Source organism: Balaenoptera ricei, chromosome 1 (genome assembly GCF_028023285.1).
Source record: "Balaenoptera ricei isolate mBalRic1 chromosome 1, mBalRic1.hap2, whole genome shotgun sequence".
NCBI classification, from domain to species: Eukaryota; Metazoa; Chordata; class Mammalia; order Artiodactyla; family Balaenopteridae; genus Balaenoptera; species Balaenoptera ricei.
Window position 1 is genome coordinate 88,368,160 of NC_082639.1, and position 24,863 is coordinate 88,393,022.

The following is a 24,863-nucleotide window of genomic DNA, read 5'->3' on the forward strand; positions in this document are numbered from 1 at the left end:
AGAACTCCTACAAATCATTAAGAAAAACACAGATTGCACAATTAATAAATAGGCTGAAGACTCAAATGGGCACTTCACAAGAGAATATCCAAGCGGTCTATATACATATGAAAAAGAGTTCATTATGAGGTACTACCATACACCCACTGAATGGCAGTGTGATCTGATATATCCACTTCGGAAAACTGTTTGACAGTTTCTACTAAAGCTAAACATATGTCTACACTAGAACCTAGCCATTCTAATCCTAAATATATACCCAAGGAAAATCAGTACATGTGTTCACAAAAAGACATGTACAAGAAAGTTCATAACAGTTTAATAATAGCAAAATGTCAGAAACAATTCAAATGTCTCCCAACAGGAAAACAGATAAGTTACGGCATGTTCATATAATAGAATCCTACACAACAACAAAAAGAAACACCCAAGAATATAACTGAATCTCAGAGATATTATGCTGAGTGAAGAAGCCACACACAAATAAGTACATACTGTATATGTCTATTTATCTAAAGTTCAAGAACAGGCAAAACCTGTTTTGAAGTGATGGGCTTCCTGTGGGAGTATGAAATGGATTGGGAAGGCACACAAGGAAACCTTTTAAAGGGGTGGTACAATTTTCTGAATCTTAATTTGGGTGAAAGTACACATAAACTGTTATCAAGCAGTACCCTTAAAAGCAAACATTTAGTAACGTGCAAAAAGCAAAAATAGAATTTTATATTAAAGAATAATTTAACATTAATTAAAGAAATTAATATGATATAAAAGGTATAAAATACTGTAAATCCACACTACAAAGCAATAGAAAATGAGAGTCGCACAGAGAAAGCAAAAGATATTAAAGGAAATAATCCACAGAAGAAATTAAAATGGCCAAAAGTCATATTAAAAGATACTTATCTTCACTAAAAATCTAAGAAGTATAAATTAAAATTAATACTACTATAATACCTATCAGGTAGCAGATATTAAGAAGGTTAATAGTATCAGGAATATGGGGAAGTAAGTATGATCATACACTGTCTTTGGGATTCCATTTGGTACAACATTTTTGGGTGGTGAATTTGCAATATCTGTTAATATTTTATATGGGTATATTGCAATCTCACTTCTAGGAATAAAAATGTTCACTGCAATATTATTTGCAATAACCAAGATTTGAAGCATTTAAATGTCCATCAGTTAGTAAGTACTTAAATAATTTATGTTATGTCCCAAGTAATGAATACTACTCAGCCACTTCTGAACTGATAAAAAAAAAAAACGATATCTACGATATCAAGTTAGGTGAAAGAAAAACGTTACAATCAATATATCCAGGAGGACCTCGTTAGCTTAGAAAAAAACCAAAACTCAGATACGTGTGTACATATCTCCCAATTTACATATTTCTAAATTTATAAATATAAACAATTATTTATAAATTGTATATTATTTACATATATAAAGTCTGGAAAAACAAATATCAAAATGTTTATAAATTATCTCTGGGTAGCAAGATTTTTAAGGAGAGACTTAATTTTTATATACTTCTGCACTGTTTGAAAATTTTAAAGCAAGCATGTATTACTTTCATAATTAACAAAATAACTAACGGCAATAACAAAATATTTTTCCAGTTTTTTTAACATTCATACCTGCAAAGCTTTTTCCTTCTCATTCGTCAGTTCCTGGGAATGCTTATTTGACAATGTTGCTGTGTGTGATGCCCATTCGTTCCGTAACTTATCTAATTCTTGGATTTTTTCTGATAATGTCTGCAGTAGAGTTCAGTATGAAATATTAAAATTCTTGAATATGTTATTAGATTGGAACATGAAAATATTTGCGAAGTATATTAAAGGAGATGGAATCACAGCTTTTTAAGACATACTCAAAGTCTTTTCTTACACAGATTTTTCTGTATTTAAAGAAACCAAGATTAGAATAAAAGCAATTTTAGAGTTAAAATGGTCCACAGTTTAACAATCACTAACCTTTTAGTTAAATCTGGCTCTTCGCCTCTCAATCCTCTCCTCTGGCATTAAGAAAAAAAGAAACCCAGGGTAGACCAAGTCATAAGTAGTACAGATGACCTTAAACAACACAGGTTTGAAATGCACAGGTACGCTTATACTCAGATTTTTTTTCAAGAAATACGTACTACAATACTACACAACCCACGGTTAGTTGAATCTGATGATGTGGAACCATAGATACGGAGGGCTGACCATAAACTTATGCAAGAATTTTCAACTGTGCAGGGGGCCGGTGTCCCTAACCTGCGTGTTGTTCAAGGGTCAACTGTAGTTTACTTATACACCTAAAACCCAGTAACACAGGTTCCCAAGATGGGTCATGTGGTGCAGGACTATTTTCTACCTGAAGCCATGCAACTTATCAGATACTTTGGTCCTCAATTTCAAGGAGTAGCTATGACTGAAATGATGATAAGCCTATCAGAGGAATTAATTCTAAACTTAACAGAAGGAAGGAAGGGAAAGATTTAGAAGACAGGAACTGAAAAGCCATTTAGACAAGAGGAATAAGGTGAATTAAAGAGGAGCAGAACTAACATATGACAGATACTATATATTATTTAATGAAGACTTGGAGAGAATGTGTCATATACTGGGGATAACAGAAATGTTTGGATAGAATAAACTATCAAGAAGAAAAAGCATCAGATTTAGACAACTGGTAGGGGAAGGGTGGCAAAAAGGAGGGGGAATTCAATGGCAGTGTGCTTTGAAAAAAAATACACAAAAGCCTAGATTTGATTCAAGAAGCAATTCAGAGCCTATGTTTGGATGACTTACAAAGACAAAATGAAATTTGAATTACCTTTTGTGTGAAATTCAGTTGCCTGGTAACGTCATCTAGTGATTGTGTCAATGATAATTTTTCTTCCTATTTATAAAAATAAAATTATGCAGCTTACAATTTAATTTAATCATCTGTAGCTGTGCTACTCAAAGTGCAGAAAAGTAAGCATCAGTACCACCCTGGGAGTTTGTCAGAAATACAGAATCTCAGGCTCCACCTCAAACCTTCTGAGTTAGAATCTGCACGAGCAAGATCCCTAGAAGATTTGCCTAACCCTTAAGTCTTGAGATGCACCAATCCATAGTATTTGACTAAAAAGACTTTCTGAAAACTCTTACAAGGCATCCCAATGTTGTTTCCTTGTGCCACGTACCTTATATAGTTATAGAGCACTTTCTAATCTTCAAGACACTTTCATATATTTTATCTCATTTAAGATAGCCTAGAAAGGGTACATATTTCCATACATGTCTACCAGCTGATGAAACCAAGACACCAAGAGTTTAAGTGACTGCTCAAGGTCACAGAAAATCAGTAAAAATCCTGGGACCTAAGTTTCTCCATTCCTGGTCCAGTTCTATCCTGTTGTACCTTGACTAAAACAATAAAGTCAGTACATGCTATAAAAATTTCCTGGACATCTTTAAAAGAACTTTATTCAGAAAACAAAATCTAATAGCAATATAGCTTTTCAGTGGTTTATCAGAGAGCTTTGGGACTTATTTAAAAGACTAACTTAAATTTAAATCTTACCTTGCTACATTTCAAACAGTCTGCTAGAAACTTCTTTATTTCCACATCATTTCCAGGTAACAGTTTTAATGAAAGGTGTGTAAGATGCTTAAAAGGATTTGTCTCTACCACATTTAAAAAAGCAGGTGAGCTATCCAAAATAGCTTCTGGAGAAACTAACTGTAGCAAAAACCTTTGAAAAGAAAGTGTCACATAACACATTCATGAGACAGTGAAACTCTCCCATTGAATCATGAGCTCTATTGGATCATCAGTGATTAAAAGGATCAGAAAAGGGAGCATAGTGGAATCATAGGAGCCAATATGAAAGGACTCCCAATGGTAAAACTGGATTAATTAGTGTAAACAGTAAAACGGAGATTTATCTATTGATTGAAAACAATGAATATATAAATGTCCATGAGTTCATAATGAGAAACAGATGAGCAGAGAGAGAAAACAAAACACTAAAAACAAAAACAAATCAAAAACCCATTGAAACCACAAAAGTAACTAGAGTAACAACTCCTTACTCTGAAAACTGACAATTTAAAAGTAAGAATTGAGCATTTATCCTTTCCTGTATGAATTTTCAGAGTAATCAAATAGCTCTAATTGATAAAGGAAAGTTCTTCTTTATAGAAGAATTATATCTAATAAATATAGGAAGAATGATGGAATTGGACAAGCATAATTTTATAGTTGCTAATGAAATAATTAATTCAAACAAGAATCATCAATTGATGAAATTTATACATAAAAGGTTTGCGAGCTTTACAAGGAAAGGATCAGGTGTTACACTAAACAAATACAGATATATGTGCACACAAAATCTTATTATTCCCTTTTCCCAAGTTCATTACAAAAACATATACTTGAACACTAACAACAAAACTATCAAAAAGAGGAACTAAGGAAACAATCCCATTTACAATTGCACCAAAAGGAATAAAATTTCTAGGAATAAACCTACCTAAAGAGATAAAAGACCTGTATTCAGAAAACTGTAAGACGAGACACTGATGAAAGGAATTGAAGACGATACAAACAGATGGAAAAATATGCCATGTTCATGGACTGAAAGAACCAATACTGTTAAAATGACCATACTACCCAAGGCAATCTACAGATTCAATGTAATCCCTATCCAAATACCAAGGGCACTTTTCACAGAACTAGAACAAAAAAATTTTTTAATTTATATGGAAACACAAAAGACCCTGAATAGGTAAAACAATCTTGAGAAAGAAGAACACAGCTGGAGGAATCATACTTCCTGACTTCAGACCATACTACAAAGCTACAGTAGTCAAGACAGTAGTATTGGCACCAAAACAGACACATAGATCAATGGAACAGAACAGAGAGCCCAGAAATAAACCCACACACTTATGGTTAATTAATCTACAACAAAGGAGGCAAGAATACACAATGGGGAAAGACAGTCTCTTCAATAAGTAGTGCTGGAAAAACTGGACAGCTACATGTAAAAGAACAAAATAGAAAATTCTCTAACAACATATAAAAAATTAAAACTCAGAATGGATTAAAGACCTAAATGTAAGGCCGAAAACCATAAAACTCCTAGAAGAGAACACAGGCAGAACACTTTCTGACATAAATTGTAGCAATATTTAGATCTATCTCCTAAAAGAAAAGGAAATAAAAGCAAAAATAAACAAATGGGACCTAATTAAATTTAAAAAGCTTTTGCATAACATAAGAAAACCATCAACAAAACAAAAAGACAACCTACTGAATGGGAGAAAATATTTGCAAATGTTATGACCAATGAAGGGCTAATATCCAAAATACATTAACAGCTTATATAACTTAATATCGAAAAAACAAACAACCTGACTAAAAAATGGGCAGAAGACCTGAACAGACATTTTTTCAAAGACATACTGATGGCCAACAAGAACATGAAAAGATGTTCAACATGGCTAATCATCAGGTAAATGCAAATCAAAACCACAATGAGATATTACCTCACACCTGTCAGAATGGCTATCATCAAAAAGAACACAAATAACAAATGTTGACGAGCATGTGGAGAAAAGGGAGCCCTCCTACACTGTTGGTGGGAATGTAAATTAGTGCAGCCACTGTGGAAAACAGTAGCGAGGTGTCTCAAAAAACTAAAAACAGAACTACCTTATGACCCAGCAATTCCATTCCTGGGTACATATCCAAATCAAACAAAAACACTAATTCTAAAAGATACACGTACCCCAATGTTCATAGCAGCATTATTTACAATTGCCAAGATATGGTAGCAACCTAAGTGTCCATCAACAGATGAATGGATCAAGAAGATGTGGTATATATACACAATAGAGTACAAAAAAGAATGAAATTTGCCATTCACAACAACATGGACAGACCTAGAGGGTATTATGCTAAGTGAAATAAGTCAGGAATGACAAATACTGTAGGATATCACTTATATGAGGAATCTAAAAAATACAACAAACTAGTGAATATAACAAAAAAGAAACACACAGAGATATAGAGAACAAACTAGTGGTTACCAGTAGGTAGAGGGAAGGGGGAGGGGCAATATAGGGGTAGAGGATTAAGAGGTACAAACTGCTATGTATAAAATAAATAAGCTACAAGGATGTATTGCACAACCCAGGGAATATAGCCAATATTTTAAAATAACTATAAATGGAATATAACCTTTAGAAAAAATATACATTTGATGCTGTTAAATATTTCAGGTAACTTTAATGGCTTCGCCAAAACGTGAAAATTAAGGGGCAAATATTTCTGATTTTATAAATTTGAGATTTATGAACCTCTCACCACAGCTTTGAAAATAGACAGAGGTACTTATAATATATAGAATATTTTGCCATCAACTTGTCTTACAAAGAAGAGTCTGTCTTGAGGGAAGTTTAATGATATAGTGCTCTTCTGAGACTTACCTTGGAATTTCTTTGGCATGTTCTTGAGTACACTGCTGAAGGAGATCTATGAATTTTTGTGGGAAAGCTGAGAAGTCTATCAGAAGACCTTGTTGCAATTTTAAACTATGCAGAAGACAGGAAAAGAATTTTTTTTAGAATTTTAATTACTGTATTTAATTAGAAATAACATCCTGAAAGACTATTCTTTTATTTACTGAACACCCATTATAATCAAGAATTAAGCTAAGGAACTTTGATTTTTATAGAGCTTATTCAATGAAGGGAAAAGGTCAATAAATCTAGCTAAAGCTCCAAACTTCTGAGCTGTTAAGCAAAATGCTGATAATCTATGAAATATTTATTTTCAAAAACAGCCTTAATAATTATAGTATAAATAGTCCAATGTTCCCAAAATGCCCAAATGTTTCTAATAGGTATGTGTTTCAAAGAGGATAGTACCGATACATTCATAAAACTTAAAAACTTACTTATTCCTAGATCAAAGAACAGAAAAATAAATATAGTTACCTCTGAAAATCTTCCTCTGATATAACAAGGTTATACAGAAAAAATGGATCAGTATCATCAGTCAGACGAATAACTAAATCCTAAAAGAAAGATTGTTATTTTTAATGTTTTCAGTAGATTTGGCTTTTAGAGTAATTTCTTCCTTCTTGGACGTGAAATCATCTAGTATTATCAACGTATCGCTGTTATAGTTCAGACAGCTCTGTCTTCTGGTGCTGCTGGGTTTTCATTGGTCTTTGGAGACTTTAGCATCTTAAATAGGGGTAAATATTCTGCTCCTTGAGAGCCACATAGGGTGGAAGGTGGGAAGGAAAGGGGTCTATAAAAGCTAATTAAATGCTAGGAGTTGAAAGCTGAAGAATATATCATTCTATCAGAGGCTTAAGAAAGTTTAGACCCAGCCCTTGCTGCACTATGATATGATAACAAAAGTATTCTTTACCACTGATCATATCATACTCAATTATACTTTCAGTTTCCCTCAAGTTAATTGTCTGGTATTTCCAAAGTGGTAAATACATCAGCAGAAATGACAAACAATCATCTACCCTAGATAAGAAAGGAACATTTGTCTCTCAGGCAGAGGACAGGGGTATCAGGTGACAGGCTGCCAGGGCTTCTTCCTAAGAGCCTATTCTCTCCCACTCTAAGTGGCCACTGATGTGGAACCCCATCTGTTTTCAGTTTCAAATGAAGTGAATACCTTTCATAAAGACCATTTTATCACAGCAGCTAAAGCTCACAGAAAAGTACACAGAAATTATGTATTTCAGAGCACAATGGCACAAGGAAAACAGGACTAGCAAGATGATGGGCTAATAGAGGTTAAGATTAAGTTTCTACTTAGAAATAAAATCTACTTGTGGCTACTGAGGAACCGCTAGGGTCCTAGAAAAATCTAAACCACTTTTATGAGTAGAGCTGGAAAATGAAGAGGTACAGCAGGCATAGGAATAACATGTAAGAAGTATAATATATAATCTCTACCCTGGAAAATTAGCAACCTAGGTGTTTGCTCTGCTTCAGAAGGCGCTGTTCTTAAAGCAGCTTCTATTTAAGTATTTCTTGAAATCCACCCCAAGATGCTATAAAAAACTGAAGCTGCTACTAACACCATTAGATCCTTGAATATGTATAGGGAAAGCTATGACACAGAGAAAACAGATGTATTTCTTAGCTCTCCATTCTATATCCTCATTTCTGTTAATGACTCATACTTTTAAATCAGCTTAGACTGATGCTCTAAACACCTCTCTTCAAAAGGCAAAAAGATTCAAAAATATCTCTCTGCAGTGCTTCAATTCATTCTGTTCTCACATTTACATGAAATGCTAATTCTACAGGGTAGCAATATGTATTCTAGCAACTTAAAAAAGTGTAATGGGGGAATTTCCTGGAGGTCCAGTGGTTAGGACTCTGAGCTTCCACTGCAAGGGGCACGGGCACAGGTTTGATCCCTGGTGGGGTTCGATCCCTGGTCCGGGAACTAAGATCTGGCAAACCACAAGGGGTGGCCAAAAAAAAGTGCAATGGGGCAAACCTAAGGAGACTGTTGTCCCAATCCCCAATTCTTGCATGCTTTAGAAATATATGATATAATAATCTCTCAGTTGTTGTCTTAGTAGATTCTACCACCCCAGATCTGCAAGTTATAAGATGGCCCAAAATTAAAAAGCAAGATGATATAACAAAGATCTCACATTCTTAAAGAACAAAAATAATTATAATGTACAGAATTACCATATCTCAAAAAAAGAAAAATATTTATTTCAAAAGAAATAAATACCAACCTTTCTGTGAACTGGATTAGAAACTGATTGTAGTTCAATGCTCAGTCTAATACTCACTCTCCTGTATGAAAAGATATGCCCAACAATCAGAAACATTCACATGAAATGAATTATTACTACCATTTGTATAGCTAACATTTTCCATCTTAAGCCACAGGATCCTCCAAAAGCTGTCCCTAACTTATGAACAGATGTTTGGAAAGCACGCTGGATCTGAAGTTTAAATTCCTATTTTTCTACAAGTAAGCAATCAGGTTTTTAACCTGAGGATAAATTTTTCTCTCCTGTAAAAAGAGGTTGTTGTGAGGATTAAATGAGATAAATGATGTGGAATGCCTACTGTTAGCCTGGTATACAACCTTACTGGGGTGATTCTCAAATAACATCTATTGAAAGACAAACCATCAGTTTTAGAACAATTTTTCACATTAAAAAATACCACCTGATGGAGTTAGAGTCTGTCATACAGAGTGAAGTAAGTCAGAAAGAGAAAAACAAATACAGTATGCTAACACATATATATGGAATCTAAGGAAAAAAAAAAAAAAAAAGGCCATGAAGAACCTAGTGGCAAGACGGGAATAAAGACACAGACCTACTAAAGAATGGACTTGAGGATATGGGGAGGGGGAGGGGTGAGATGTGACAGGGTGAGAGAGTGTCATGGACATATATACACTACCAAATGTAAAATAGATAGCTAGTGGGAAGCAGCCACATAGCACAGGGAGATCAGCTCGGTGCTTTGTGACCACCTAGAGGGATGGGATGGGGAGGGTGGGAGGGAGATGCAAGAGGGAGGGGATATGGGGGTATATGTATATGTATAACTGATTCACTTTGTTATAAAGCAGAAACTAACACACCATTGTAAAGCAATTATACTTCAATAAAGATGTTTAAAAAAAAAAAAATACCACCTGATCTGTGCTAATTTCAAACCCTTGTTTTATGCATCACCCCACCTCAGCTTTCCCGTTAAGCAGCCATAGTGTGTTTTCTAAATGTGTGACTGTTCTGTTTTGTAATTCAGTTCATGTGTAGCAATTTTTACATTCCCTCTATAAGTGATATCTTAAAAAAAAAAAAAAAAAAACCACCTGAAATGACCAAATTGACTTATGAGAGATTTCATTTGAAAATTTTAAAGTGTGAATAATATTAAAATACTTTAATGTTTACAACAAAGGAAATAAGAAAACGTGTTCGCTTCCCTTATGCACACACACAAAAAATTTTTTTCAGATTCACAAACTACATCTGATCAATAGACTCTCTATGCAATATATCCACAGAAGTATTGTCAACAAGTTTATTATCTATCTAATCCCAGAGTAAATCTAAACCCTAAAGGGAAAAAACCATAGCTTTACACATTCTGTACTGCATCTTAGAAAACCCAGTATTGAACAGAGGCATATAAATAAAGGTGCTCATAAACATTAATTAAGCTGAGCAAAAATGTTTAAATAATTCAGGAAACAAAGGGGAAATGGTGAAAAATCATCTCTGCACAAGTGGTTCTCAAACTATTCTGCTAGAATTAAATAACAATGGTCTTTCCCTGATGTGAAGGGAAAATAAACTAACAAATTGAATTTGTTCAGTTTTAAGTTATTCTTTTAAAGATGTTTTAAATTTTTTCCACATTCTACTACTTCTACAGAAGTACAGACAGAGTAACTGAGTGTTGATGGAAAAACTCGGTAATAGTTGACTAAGGCTAGATTCAATTGTTTAGTTTTTTTTATGCTCTGACTTGTAATTTATATTGGTTAAATACATGTCATTTTAGTTAAATTTCTTATTAAACATATGACTGGATATTAAATCTTTTTTTTTTTTTTTTTTTTTTTTTTAAATTTTTATTTATTTATTTATTTATTTATGGCTGTGTTGGGTCTTCGTTTCTGTGCGAGGGCTTTCTCCAGTTGCGGAGAGCGGGGGCCACTCTTCATCGCGGTGCGCGGGCCTCTCACTATCGCGGCCTCTCTTGTTGCGGAGCACAGGCTCCAGACGCGCAGGCTCAGTAATTGTGGCTCACGGGCCCAGTTGCTCCGTGGCATGTGGGATCTTCCCAGACCAGGGCTCGAACCCGTGTCCCCTGCATTGGCAGGCAGATTCTCAACCACTGCGCCACCAGGGAAGCCCTGGATATTAAATCTTAGTTCACATGATGAGGTTACCATAACTTGTACATTATCTAAAAAGCAACAAGCAGCGCTGGTAAACACCACAAAGATAGGAAGAATTACCTTTAAAACAAGAGAATGTTTTGTTTCTATCTTCCTAGTATCTAAAGCAATGTATGTGAAACAGATTAAACTCCTACTCCAATTCCACTTAAATTAAGTGTTCTTGGCGGGGAGAGGGGGGGCGGGGGGGACGACACCTTTCAATTCCCTCATTTACAAAAAAAAGTGGACTGAGTTAGGTTTGTGAGGACCTTTTCAGCTCTACAATGTCATTATGCTTCGTTTTCATCTTCTGAAGTTTTTTCTAGTACATACTGCCATAGTGATATGACACTGTGGTTGATAACTTTACACTTTTAAAAGTGTGTCATACTTGATAAATTTGTAAAAAAATTCAGGAAGCATCCATTAAATAAAGTGTTCTCTACATAACACTGGAAGTTTTATTACTATGATAAATTTCCAATCCTATTAATGATTTTGTTGCATATATTCCAAAAGCCTATATGCATTAGATGCTGGGGGGAAAAAGAGGAGGAGAAGCCCATTGATTAAAACTATTCCCCACGTTTATTTCAAAAACCTCCAGAGAAATATCTTGTAGAAAAGCGTGAGCTTTCAGAGGACCTGAAATCACAAATCTTATTTCCTCCACTGTAATGGTTAATGTCATAGGAACAATACAAAATGAAGTTTAAAAAACAATTTAAAAAATGCTATTTTTCAAAATAAATGTCACATTCTGAACAATGCATAAATCTGCATAACATCCTCCCTCTCAGTTAGATTCAGCAGAACTGGATTCTAGCCCACCTCTGCCACATAGTAGCTGTGACCTTAAACTCTCAATTCAAACAAAAGCTACTCTAAGCCAGGTACTATGCTGGGTGCTAGGGATACAAACAGAAATAAACATGGTCCATGTCCTCAAATTGAGATCAGATTAAATGACTTTACCCTAGGTTTGCTTCTGATTGTATTTTAAAGCTTCAATAGAGAGGAGAGAATGGTTACTAGCACTTACCGATTCATTCACTACTGAGTGCCTGCTGGACACTTTGCTTATATCGTCTTGTTTAACAATAATGTTGTCAAGTAAACATTATCTCTGCCTTACAAAGGAAGAAGCTGAGATGCACAGAATTACAAATTTGGTTAAGGTCACACTGCAGAGCCCAAATGAGAACTCAGATTTTTCACCTACACCATGCTAATAAATGATTAAGGACAATTAATTTCAACTTAGGCAACTTTGAAAAGGTCCCTATAGCGAAAGAATTTAAGACAGACCTAGAAAGTTATGAAAGAAAAAGCATTTGAGGTATCAGGAAGAGCCAGAGTAAAGTTATGATATTGAGAGAGTATCAGGTACACTCAGAGGATAACAAGTAGTCCTGTGTGACTAATATATTGGAGAGAGGAGCTTAGGGAAAACAAAAAAATGAAAAAGCAGGTTGGTGTTAAACCGTGGGCTTCAAAATTTTGCATCACTTTCCTCCAGACAGAGTTCTCTGAGCACTACTACTATCTTCAACTGAAGTCCCTTTTACTCTATGACTTTAATTCATTTACATTACTTCATGCATTAATCATACTTTAATAATAGCTAATGTTTACTGAATGCTCATTAAGTTCCAGGCACTGTTCTAAACACTTTATACGTATTAACTTATTTAATACATGCTCATAATAATCCCACAGGCAGGTACTTTTATTTTTATCAATTTAAAGATGAGGCACAGAGAAGTTAAGAAAAATTGTACAAAAGCAAGTATTAAGTGGTAGAACTGGAATTTAAACCCAGACAGGGACTTCCCTGGTGGTCCAGTGGTTAAGAATCCGCCTTCCAATGCAGGGGACATGGGTTAGATCCCTGGTCAGGGAACTAAGATCCCACATGCCGCGGGGCAACGGAGCCCACACGCCACAACTAGAGAGCCCACATGCTGCAACTACAGAGCCCACGCGCCACAACTAGACAGCCCGTGTGCCGCAACCAAGACCCAACGTAGCCAAAAAATAAATTAAAAAAAAAATAAAATAAAATAAACCCAATGTGGCTCCATAGCCTGAACTCTATTTTTTTTAATGTACAAAACAGAGGGATTATATATTCTTTTTTTAAATTGAACTATAGTTAATTTACAATGTTGTGTTAATTTCTGCTGTACAGCAAAGTGATTCAGTTATAAATATATATTTTTTCATATTCTTTTCCATTACAGTTTATCATGGGATAGTGAATATGGTTCCCTGTGCTATATAGTAAGACCTTGTTGTTTATCAGAGCCTGAACTCTTAACCTATGCTATGCTGCCTCTCAAAAGAAGATTTTTTTGTTTCCCCTGTTAAAGTGTGAGTTCCTTGAGGGATAGAATGAAAATTGTTTTTTTGCTGTTGCTGTTGTTGGAGGAAGGTGGTGAGGAGGAAGGGAGCTTCTCAGCAGCTAGGACAGTGCCTGGTACACAGTAGGAATTCATAAATATTTGTTGAGCTGAACTGGCCTTGAATACTTTTAACTAAAGAGTCTGGATTGTTTTTCCTGTAAGTCAAGGGTCAGCAAACTTTAGCTGTAAAAGGCCAAAGAGTAAATATTTTAGGCTTTGCAGGCTATAAGGTCTGTCACATTTATTCATTTCTGCCCTTATACCACAAAAGCAGCAACAGACAATTCCTAAACAAATGAGAATGGCTAAATTTAATAAAACTTTATTTACAAAAAAAGGTAGTGGGCTATCTGGCCCACGGACTCTAGTTTTCTGACCCCTGCTATAGGTGATACGAATATACGAAAAGTTTCTAGACAGAAAGACTAAAAAGGCTGAAACTGTGTTTTTTTTTGTTTTTTGTTTTTAAACTTCTTGGGTTTGTTTATTTATTTATTTATTTATTTATGGCTGTGTTGGGTCTTTGTTTCTGTGCGAGGGCTTCCTCTAGTTGCGGAGAGCGGGGGCCACTCTTCATCGCGGTGCGCGGGCCTCTCACTATCGCAGCCCCTCCCGTTGCGGAGCACAGACTCCAGACGCGCAGGCTCAGTAGTTGTGGCTCACGGGCCTAGTTGCTCCGCAGCATGTGGGATCCTCCCAGACCAGGGCTCAAACCCGTGTCCCCTGCATTGGCAAGCAGATTCTCAACCACTGCGCCACCAGGGACGCCCTGAAACTGTGTTTTAAGAAGATAACTGTGATGACAATGTAGTGAGATGGAGAAGAGCTAGGAGTTTCAACATTGGGATCAGGAATTATGCCCTCCCTTTCTTTTATCTTTCTGTAATCATTCTAGAACACAGCTGTCCAATAGAGTTACAATGGAGCCACAAATATACGGCACGTATGTAATATTTAATTTTCTAGAAGCCACATTAAAAAATTAAAAGAAACAGATAAATCAATTTTAATATTAACCCTATATACCATTATTGTCACCTTAACACATAATCAATATAAAAACTGAAATATTTTACATTCCTTTTTTCTCCTAGTAAGTCTTTAAAGTCCAACGTGCATCTTACTCTTACATCAGTTCAGCTTAGCTCCATTTCAAATGTCCAACAACCACAGTGGCTCCCATGCTGGGCAGCACAAAAGAATGACCAACTAACCTATAGATCTCCATTTACAGCTGCTGGTCTTGGTACCGTCTCCTTGCCTGGCCTGCCAATTGATTCGGAATCGGATTCTGCACTATATACTACTTTCACATTACTGGCAGCTTAATACAGCAGTGTCTTCGTTTTTCATACGTCACATTTCCACACCATTTAGTCTTCCCACACATTTTCACACGTGATCCTCCTAACAACCAACCATGTAGGTAGGCCTGCTCTATCAGTTTTACAAAGGAGAAAACTTACAGTTCAGAGAAGTTAAGACAGCTGACACTCAGTGGTGGAACTGACACGAAATTGAAATCTCCTGACTTCCAGCCAGATCTCTCTATTTAAGCCTCAACAGCACCACCTCTTTAGTCAGTTGTAATTTCGCATTTACCTGTGAGACTGGCCTTTATTTCCTCCCCAACTGGACTGTGAATTCCACGAACACAAGGACTTTTTCCTGACCACTGTATCCCCAGGGCCCAGCAGGGCGTTTTGCAAGTATGCAATATTTGTTGAATGAAAAAATGAATGGATGAACTTGTAGTTTTCCCCAACTGTCTTTAGTCTATTAAACGTAATCTATTTTTAGTAACTAATGTGAAAAAAAAGGCAATATACCATAAAGTTGATTTTTTTTTTTTAAGTCGAAGCTTAAACTTACTTCCAATATAATTCAAAGAAGAGAGAGAAAAAAAAAAGGCTGGGAGCCAAGGCCTGAGTTCTAGTGCCCGCCCTGCTGTAAACTCGTGAGCCCTCGAGTAAATAAAGTTCTCTGGGCCAGAGTGCTTACCTGTCAAAAAGAGAGAAAGGGGCTACACTGTCCACGAGAATGTTCAGTGATAAAGTTTTTTTTTGTTTTTGTTTTTTTTAGCTTGATGCGGGTCAGCGTCCCATTCCTCACACCCTTCCCTCCTCAGCAACGGCGGACTTAGTGAGAGGTAGCCACTAGGTCCCAGCTAGGTCTCCCTCCACGTCCCGGGGACTCCTGCCAGACACCCAGCCGCAGGCCGGGGCCCACTGGCTGGGGCCGCCATCTTCCCCCTTGGCTCGACCCCAACCGCCATCCGCGGGCACGGGGTAACGCGGACCTCACCTGTCCTCGCAGTCTTTGCATTTCACTTGCAACGGGACGAGGTGCTGGAACAGAACCTGGCTCATGCTGAGCCGCTTCCCCGGCCGGTGTGCGGGAAACTCCAACAAGCCCGGCCCGCAGCACTAGCCTAAAAGACGTCCGGGTCCTGTTAAAGTTTGAGTTTGGCGCTCGGTTTCCGCGGAGGAGGCGGGGAAAAAATAAAACAGAGAGGCTAGGCGGAAACTTTGGACCTCGCCAGCCACCATCAGCTTCTTCCGGTTTTTTTCGGCGGATGGGGCGGTAGTTCCGGGCATTATCCTGCGTGGCTGGACCCGAGGCAGACATATTTGTTAAGGGAAGGAGACCCGAGAGAACCTGACAACTTTTCCTCTCTTCACCCGATCAATGCTTGCCACCCAAAGTGAGCCCTGAATTATGGCGGCTTCTGCGCCGACGCCGCAGGGAACTGGCTTTCCAGCAGAGGGGCGATGTGGCTACTATGTGGAAAAGAAGAAGCGCTTCTGCAGGATGGTGGTGGCAGCAGGAAAAAGGTTCTGTGGTGAACACGCTGGAGCCGCGGAGGTCTGGTATCGCCTTACCCTCTCGAGAGTCGGAAATAAGTTTCCTGGTCCGGCACCTCCCCTCTGACAGATTTCTGCTTCAGTCCCCTGGATTTTCCAGCTTTTCCTGTGATAAACGCAGTCCTGGCCTCCCTAGGGAGAGATGATGAGCCGTAGTGAAGTGCAGTGTTTTCTTGTACTAAGTAAAGCGCCAGCAGTGACCCGTTTATCTTGATACCAACTCATGGTAATGCTAGATTTTAGTTTTACGGCAGACTACCGCTTCTTGCCCTCCGCTCACTCTCCGCCTTCCTGATGGGAAATGGTGGTTTAGAAAGAAGAGCGATCAAAGAAGCATCCCAAGGTTTCACTAATTGTGTTTTCATTGTTCCGTGAATGATAATAACTTCTTGTCAATGCGGTTGAGAGAAACTTTTTAAATTTTTTATTTAGACGTACAATCTTTTGAAAGCAACTAATAACTACTTTGCTGAAAAGGGGAAGGAAAGATTTTAAAACATGGAAGAATTGACTCTCCTTTTAAAATTGAGAACAGAAAGTGTACAGTTTTGTTCAATTATACATATGATTGTATTGTCAAACAACATATAACTTTAGTATGTGTGTTTCTTTAGGATATATATGATAGGAAATTTAAAAAACAAGAACAGTAAAATGCTAATAGAAAAAGAGCATGTTTAATAGCTTTTAGAAAGATTAAACCAAAGAGACAAGCGTCTGATTTTATGCCTTCTGAATGTCCAGTATTATTTACATTATTTTTCTTTGTTAGATGGTTTATTCTTCTAGGCAATATCCAGTACAGATAAGCCCCCAGAACCCCTTCATCTTCTACTGTCCCTCATAGCTATAGCTCTAGTTCATATTTTGATTTGGCTTATATTTGCCTAGGGTGAAGTGTACTGAAACAAGCTTATTCTTGTTTTGGAATGTGGGTGACCTGTGACTTAATGGGAACTCTTTGAAGTACACTCTCTGTTGTATTGGCTGGTTTTGAGAGCACCAGCAAACATCCCCTGATTGAAAAATGAACTTTCTGATAGGAGGAGGATTTGGTTCTCACTCTAAGACCTTACACTTCACCTTAATCAGACACCCAGAGGTGACTGCAGACGGTGACAGTGGTAGAATATGAATAGATCCTTACAGGGTGATCCATGTTCCTGGAGAGGAATGACATCATGTTATTAATCCCTTGAAAAAAGCCTGCAAAACACTAAGTGGAAACACTTTCCATGACTATGATTTGGTTTTCAGTTTTGGGCATCCTACTGAATCTGTAATTTATGTTATAGTTGGGTGTATTGTTTCTGTCTTTTTTTTTTCTTAAGTGTCGTATATGGCTGAGATCACTTGTACTCATTTTTACCCAGTGGTTCTTAAATGGGGGTGATTTAGCACCCCCAGACAATGTTTGAAGACATATTGGTTGTCACAACTGAAGAGTGTTTCTTGCTTCTAGTGGAGAGAGGCCAGAGATTCTGCTAAACATCCTACAATGGACAGGACGAAAAAGAATTATCCAACCTGGAATATCAGTAGTGCCAAGGTTGAGAAGCCCTGTTTGTAAACCCAAATAATAAATTTTAGAAGTGCTTTTTTCCCCTACTCTATCGTTAAGCTTTGGGAGGTTAGTACAGAGTCTTCTCTTTCATGGAGGTTAGACTTTCAAGTCAGCAAATAGGGAAGAATAATGTACTATATTTTCAAAAGATACTGAAAAGTCTCTTAGCATGTTCATGAAATTCAATGTACATAGTTTCATGGATATGCTGGGAGGCAGATCAGAACTGAAATAAACTGAAAAAGGAATTGTTAATACTAATCATGAACACTTAGCATTTACTGTCTGAACAGCACCATGCTAAGCAGTTTTGTTTTTTTTTTAACCTATTAGCTCACTTAATTTTTACAACCCTTAGGAGGTAAGATATATTATTCTCATCTTTCAGATGAGGCAGTAAGACTACCTCAGGTCGTAGAGTTAGGAGCTGATAGTTAGGAGCCTGATAGATAGAACTGGGAATCATACCTAGGTAGTCTGGCTGACCTGTGGTTTTAACTGTTATGCTATCCTGTTATATACAGATTCATATCAATGTTGGGTAGACTTGCCAACACTATTAATTCCTTTTTTTTCCCCGAGTATATGTAGTTAAATCCATGTAACTTAGAAACGAACAGGATGTAACTCTTCTATACTAAAAAGTTGCAAAGCTAGTAGAGTAGGGCCACATACCAAATGGTTAAAATACCATATAGACAGTCCCCAACTTACAATGAATGGTTCAACTTACGATTTTTTTTGGATTTATGATGTTGCAAAAGCGATAGGCATTCAGTAGAGAGCGTACTTTGAATTTTAAATGTTCATCTTTTCCGGGGCTCGCGATCTGCACTGCTGGGCAGTGGCAGGGAGCCAGGGCTTCACGTCTGCCACGCTATCACGAGGGTAAACAACTAATATGCTTACTACCATTCTGTACCCATACAACCATCTGTTTTTCACTTTCAGTACAGTATTCAATAAATTACATGAGATATTCAACACTTTATTATGAAATAGGCTGTTAGATGATTTTGCCCAACTGTAGTCTAATGTCAGTATTCTGATCACATTTAAGATAGACTAGGCTATGCTACGATGTTCAGTAGGTTAGGTGTATTAAATGCATTATTGACTTAGGATATTGTCAACTTACGATGGGTTTATCAGGTTGTAATTCCATCATAAGTTGAGGAAGATCTCTTTCGTTGTTTCTGAGATACTTTTTTTTTTTCACATTTTAACATCTCTGAAATCAGAATGCTTCTTAAAATCAATGACATGTTATAATTTAAATTGGCAACATTTTTTCTTCCTTAGTAGTACCTAAAATAATAGTGTATATTATAGTCAGTGCTGTCATAGATTCAAAATTCCATATGTAGGCCTTTTCTATAACCTGTTTGAAGCTATAGACCCTTGTTGTCCAAAGCAGTATTTGCTCAGATATACATAAACAAGCTACACCAAAGATTTTTTATTTTTATTGAAGTATAGTTGATGTACAGTGTTATATGTTACAGGTGTACAATACAGTGATTCACAATTTTTAAAGGCTATACTCCATTTATAGTGATTATAAAATATTGGCTATGTTCCCTGTGTTGTACAATATATCTTTGTAGCTTATTTATTTTATACATAGCAGTTTGTACCTCTTAATCCTCTACCCCTGTACTGCCCCTCCCCCTTTCCCTCTCCCTCCCTGGTAACCACTAGTTTGTTCTCTATATCTGTGAGTCTGTTTCTTTTTTTGTTATATTAACCAGTTTGTTGTATTTTTTTAGATTCCACATATAAGTGATATCCTACAGTATTTGTCTTCCCTGTCTGACTTATTTCACTTACTATAAAACCCTCCAAGTCTATCCATTTTGTTGCAAATGGCAAAATTTCATTCTTTTTTATGGCTGAATAATATTCCACTGTATGTGTATGTGTGTGTGTGTGTGTTTGTGTATATATATATACCACATCTTGATCTATTCATCTGTTGATGGACACTTAGGTTGCTTCCATATCTTGGCAATTGTAAATAATGCTGCCTTGAACATTGGGGTACATGTATCTTTTCGAATTAGTGTTTTTGGTTTTTTTGGATATGTACCCAGGAATGGAATTGCTGGGTCATAAGGTAGTTCTATTTTTAGTTTTTTGAGATATCTCCCTACTGTTTTCCGCTGCACCAATTTACATTCCCACCAACAGTGTAGGAGGGTTCCCTTTTCTCCACATGCTTGTCAACATTTGTTATTTGTGTTCTTTTTGATGATAGCCATTCTGACAGGTATGAGGTGATATCACATGACACTGGAGATTTTTGTTGTTAAACTCTTTGACCTGATTTTGCCAGTGTTTTGTTAATGTCCTTTTAAGGTTTCCTTACCTTGTTTTGGTATAGCATAAGCTTATGATTACACTGAAGTTGTATCTAGTATCTGTAAGCAGTGAACTGGATATTTTATTCAAATAAATATGTCCTTTTTTTTTTTTTTTTTTAATTAGGAAGAAAATGCTCGGAAAAGAATCCTGTGTCCTTTAGATCCAAAACAGTAAGTATGGGTCAGAGAAGGGTTTTTCTGTGCTGGAAACAGTGATTATCCCAGTCTCATTTTAAATAATTTTCTCTTTAAATTTAGCACAGTATATGAAGATCAACTGGCAAAACATTTGAAAAAATGTAACTCAAGAGAGAAGCCAAAACCTGTAAGTGTTTGATCAGTAAAACTGAATGGTGAAATGTGTGGTATGTAATGTTTATATATACTTAGTAGATTACAAGTGTGAATTTTTAACAAGGCTCTTGCCTCAGGAGGCTTAAATATGGCAAATACATTTGAGTGTATATAGGACATCAGATTGTGAATCCACTTAGACTCCTAATTGAGATAATAGAATTTTATGCAAGAAGAGTGGTATTCAGAGAATAATTCCACAGTTTATTTATTCAAAAATATTTACTTAGCGCCTACTAAATTCATTTCAATAAAATATGATCCCAGCCTTCATGGAACTTATTTGAGACTGGTAAGTAACTTGTAAATAATGGGCATTATTTAATAAGTTCAATGAAAGAAGTATGTACACATGTGATAAGAGCACATACTTGCATTAAAATTAAATCCAAGGGGTCAAGAAAGGCTTCCCAGAGGGAATAACACTTGAGCTAAGTCTTGATTTGGCAAAGAAAAGAAAGAAGAATCTTTCTAAGTGGAAAAAACTATATGTGCAGAGGCAGAAATTGAGAAACCACTTGAGGTTTTCAAGGAACTTGTACTTATTCTAAAAGATACAGGGAACCATTGAAAGATTGCAAGCGAGGAAATGGTGGGGTCAGATTTATCTCTTAGAAAACTTTCTCTTAGAGCAATGTGGGAGGATGGCTTGCAATCAGAAGGTCTAGTTAGGGGGGCATTGCTGCAATCCAGGTAGGACATGATAAGAGACTGAATTAAAGAGGATGGAAAGAATATAGATATTTGCAAGAATTATTTAGGTAGCAGAATCAATAAAACTTGCTGACTGATTGGAAATTCAGAGTTGGATATGTCAGTCCAAAACTCAGTAGAGAGGTTGGGCAAGTAATAAAGATTCAGAAGTCAAATACATACAGATCATAGGTGAAGCTTTGGAATTTTAAGTTACCCAGGGTAAGAGATTAGTTAGAACTGGGGGGAAGTTGGGGGACTTGTTTATTCAATAGATATTAATTGAGCACTTATGCCAGACATTGTACCAAGCACCCTGCTTAAAATAACATTACAATCTAGTGGAAGGATAGAAAATACAATATTATATGTGTTAAAATAGATTAAGTACAGAGTGCTATGGAAGAATAAAGGAGAAAAGCCTAACCCTTTTGGGAGAGGACATAGGGGTTTAGAGAGATGGGAAAGGAGTCAGGGAAGCTTTTCTGAAGGAATGTCATAAGATGAGACCTAAAGGTCAAAGGAGAGTCATCCAGACAAGGAAGAAAACATGGGTAACTCACATGACAAGTATGAAATACAAGGGGAGAGCTGAATAGAAGATGAGAGGTAGGCAGGAATTAGAGCATGAGACCAAGGACAGAGCTCTAGGTGACACTGACACCTAAAAGATGAACTGCTAGTAGGAACCATAGAAAAATATTGACAAGAGATGGCTGGAGAGGTAGGAAAGGGAAGAAAACAGAGAAGCATGGTATATGGGAAGCCAGGGGAAGGAGAATTTCAAAAAGAAACGAGTGATCAGCTGTGTCTAGCATCACAGTGGAGTCAAGTAAGGTAGGGACAGAGAAGAATCCATTGGGTTGGCAATATGGCAGTTGTTAAAGATCAAAGAGTAGCAAAATGCATATTAAATAGAGTGGAGTGGGCAGAAATCAGACTGAAATGATATACGAGTAAATGGAAGACAAGGCAGTAGAAATCTTAAGTGTCGACCGTTCTTTTAAGAAACTAGTCTATGAATGGAACTTGAGAGGTAGAATAGCAGTCAGAGAGGAAGGTAGGACAGAAGGACTGTGTTTTAAAATGGGAGGGACTTCACTGGCAGTCCAGTGGTTAAGACTCCACGCTTCTAATATAGGGGGCATGGGTTCGATCCCTGGTCAGGTAACTAAGATCCCATGTGCCACGTGGTGCGGCCAAAAATGAATTTAAATAAATGATAGATAGATAGATAGATAGATAGATAGATAGATAGATAGATAGATAGAATGGCAGAGAAGAGTTTTATTTGTATGCTTAGAGTAATGAGCCAGTAGAGAAGAAGAAATTGGAAATAGAAGAGGGCATCACTGATAGTGTGAGGCTCCCCAGGAAGCAGGCAGAAATAGGGTACAAAATAGAGGTAGAAAGGAAGAAATAGGGGAAGAAATAGCTCTTCCACTTACGTAGATGGGAAGTAGTATAAGATGGATATCAATTCAGGCAAATTTGAGCTGACAGGAGGTTAATTGAGAAAGATGTCATTTGATAGCTACACTTCCTTGCTGAAGTAAGAGATAAGGTGATTAAGGGAGGTGATGGTATAGTAGGAGATTTGCGGAGAGAGGTAAAAGTTTAGAATTAGAGTTATGCGGAATAATTGCTAAGCATCTTTGAGAGTCAGACTGATGGAGATACTGAATTTGAACTGGCACCAGTCCAAATGACTGAGGAGCTTTGCTTCAGCAGTGTTCAGCAGTTTTAACTTTCAAACTATTGGGAGTTAAAAGTCATATTAATGCAGGCATTAGGTTTTGTAAGGGTGAGTTTGACAGAGAACCAGATTGTGAAAGATAATGATAACAATGGCACTGAGTGTCCAGGCTGGGTGGCATGAAAGGGAAGCCAGAAATTAGCTGAGAAAAAATAGAGGTCTTTAAAAGGTGAAAGAACATGATTCGGAACAAGAGAATCACTACACTTTGTACTAACATAGTACGAAGTTATAGTCAGAGAATGGGCTAATGAAGTTTAAGGTTTCAGAGGTTAAATGGTTCATAGTAACACCAGAATCTAGAGGGCCCCGAAAGTAGTTTGCCAAAGTGGAGCAAAGGTCATTAGAATTAAGAAGGTCAAGCAGAGCTATTTGTTGGATGGCTTGAAAACATAGTCAAATTGGCTGAACTTAGTGGAAAGAATAGCTTGGTGTCAAAGTTCCTAATGAATATTGGATAATGACCAACAGGTTGATAGTTGACAACTGCTGGGAGATTTAGAAGATGTTTAACAGCCCAGTGTTTCTCAGTGGGGGCTTTTGGCATTTCGAGTGGGACAGTCCTATCCTGTGCACTTCAGAGCATCCCTGTATTTAGAATTCCTGGCTTCTGAGTGGCAGATGACAAAGGCCCTTGTCAAGAAGTATGAAGGATTTGAAATTTAATCTTATTTTCAAGCTAACAAGTTAGCCTACCATAGGTTTGTGGATGCTGGAAGAAGATATGAGACTCCTGGGTCAGAGACAAAGGGCTTTATTACTCGCTGCACAGCAAGCAATGTGAGCTTCTTGTCTGCATCCACTCCCTTTGTTCCCTAAGTTCCCTCAAGTTGAAGTGGTCTTGGTGGATGCTGCACATGTTTGTGCACAGCTTGTGTCATAGCTGAAGAAGGCCAAGCTTAGGAAATACGTCTTTTTAAATGAGCAGTAAGGAAACCTGCCTCACCTTTGTTCCGTAAGTAGACATTTCTTTATTGTATTGTACAATAAGCAGGCCTGCCACTGCTCTAGAAGGAGACACTACTTCTATCTTCCAAGATTGCTTGGTATACAAATGTCCTTGCAAAGATAGTCTGGAACAGAGGGGGGTCAGTGCCTTTGCTTATAAGACTTGCAGAAAATTGAGAGACCTGTAGATAATTGTCTCCCAATAGCACCTCTCAGTCATTTTGAGAACAAAATATCCCCATACATTTCCAGATGCCTCCCAGGTGAGAACTAGTAGGACAGATGGCATAAGTTTAAAAAGAAAGTATTTTTACATAAAGATGTGTAGAAGATTGTTTCCTTAATTTCTCTTTCTGACCTTTCATTGTTAGTGCATAGGAATGCCAGAGATTTCTGTGCATTAATTTTGTATCCTGCAACCTTACCAAATTCATTGATTAGTTCTGGTAGTTTTCTGGTGGCATCTTTAGGATTTTCTACGTATACTATCATGTCATTGGTGAACAGTGACAGTTTTACTTCTTCTTTTCCAATTTGTATTCCTTTTATTTCTTTTTCTTTGATTGCTGAGGCTAGGACTTCCAAAACTATGTTGAATAAGAGTGGCGAGAGTGGACGTCCTTGTCTTGTTCCTGATCTTAGTGGAAATGCTTTCAGTTTTTCACCACTGAGAATGATGTTTGCTTTGGGTTTGTCATATATGGCCTTTATTATGTTGAGGTAGGTTCCCTCTGTGCCCATTTTCTGGAGAGTTTTTATCATAAATGGGTGTTGAATTTTGTCGAAAGCTTTTTCTGCATCTGTTGAGGTGATCATATGGTTTTCATTCTTCAATTTTTTAATATGGTGTATCACATTGATTTGCGTATATTGAAGAATCCTTGCATCTCTGGGAAAATCCCACTTGATCATGGTGTGTGATCCTTTTAATGTGTTGTAGGATTCTGTTTGCTAGTATTTTGT

General features: G+C 37.0%; 2 protein-coding genes across 8 annotated transcripts in view; one reads left to right on the plus strand and one right to left on the minus strand.

The window, feature by feature from the left end:
* Positions 1-15,802, minus strand: part of SASS6 (SAS-6 centriolar assembly protein) — a 51,987-nt gene extending 36,185 nt beyond the window's left edge. The window contains exons 1-7 of the mRNA XM_059926927.1: positions 15,663-15,802; positions 8,777-8,837; positions 6,987-7,066; positions 6,477-6,581; positions 3,565-3,736; positions 2,830-2,895; positions 1,644-1,763 (exon numbers count right to left, since the gene is read on the minus strand). Of these exons, the coding sequence (XP_059782910.1) occupies positions 1,644-1,763; positions 2,830-2,895; positions 3,565-3,736; positions 6,477-6,581; positions 6,987-7,066; positions 8,777-8,837; positions 15,663-15,727 (669 nt within the window). The 5' untranslated portion in view covers positions 15,728-15,802. The remainder of the gene's footprint in view (positions 1-1,643; positions 1,764-2,829; positions 2,896-3,564; positions 3,737-6,476; positions 6,582-6,986; positions 7,067-8,776; positions 8,838-15,662) is intronic.
* Positions 15,803-15,972: 170 nt separating this feature from the next.
* The window catches only part of TRMT13 (tRNA methyltransferase 13 homolog), a 32,412-nt gene continuing 23,521 nt past the window's right edge, over positions 15,973-24,863 (plus strand). For 6 of the 7 annotated variants that reach the window (XM_059926967.1, XM_059926941.1, XM_059926960.1 and 3 more), the window contains exons 1-3: positions 15,973-16,223; positions 20,274-20,320; positions 20,408-20,474. In XM_059926967.1, the coding sequence (XP_059782950.1) occupies positions 16,077-16,223; positions 20,274-20,320; positions 20,408-20,474 (261 nt within the window). In that variant the 5' untranslated portion in view covers positions 15,973-16,076. The other variant, XM_059926950.1, reaches the window with a different exon arrangement.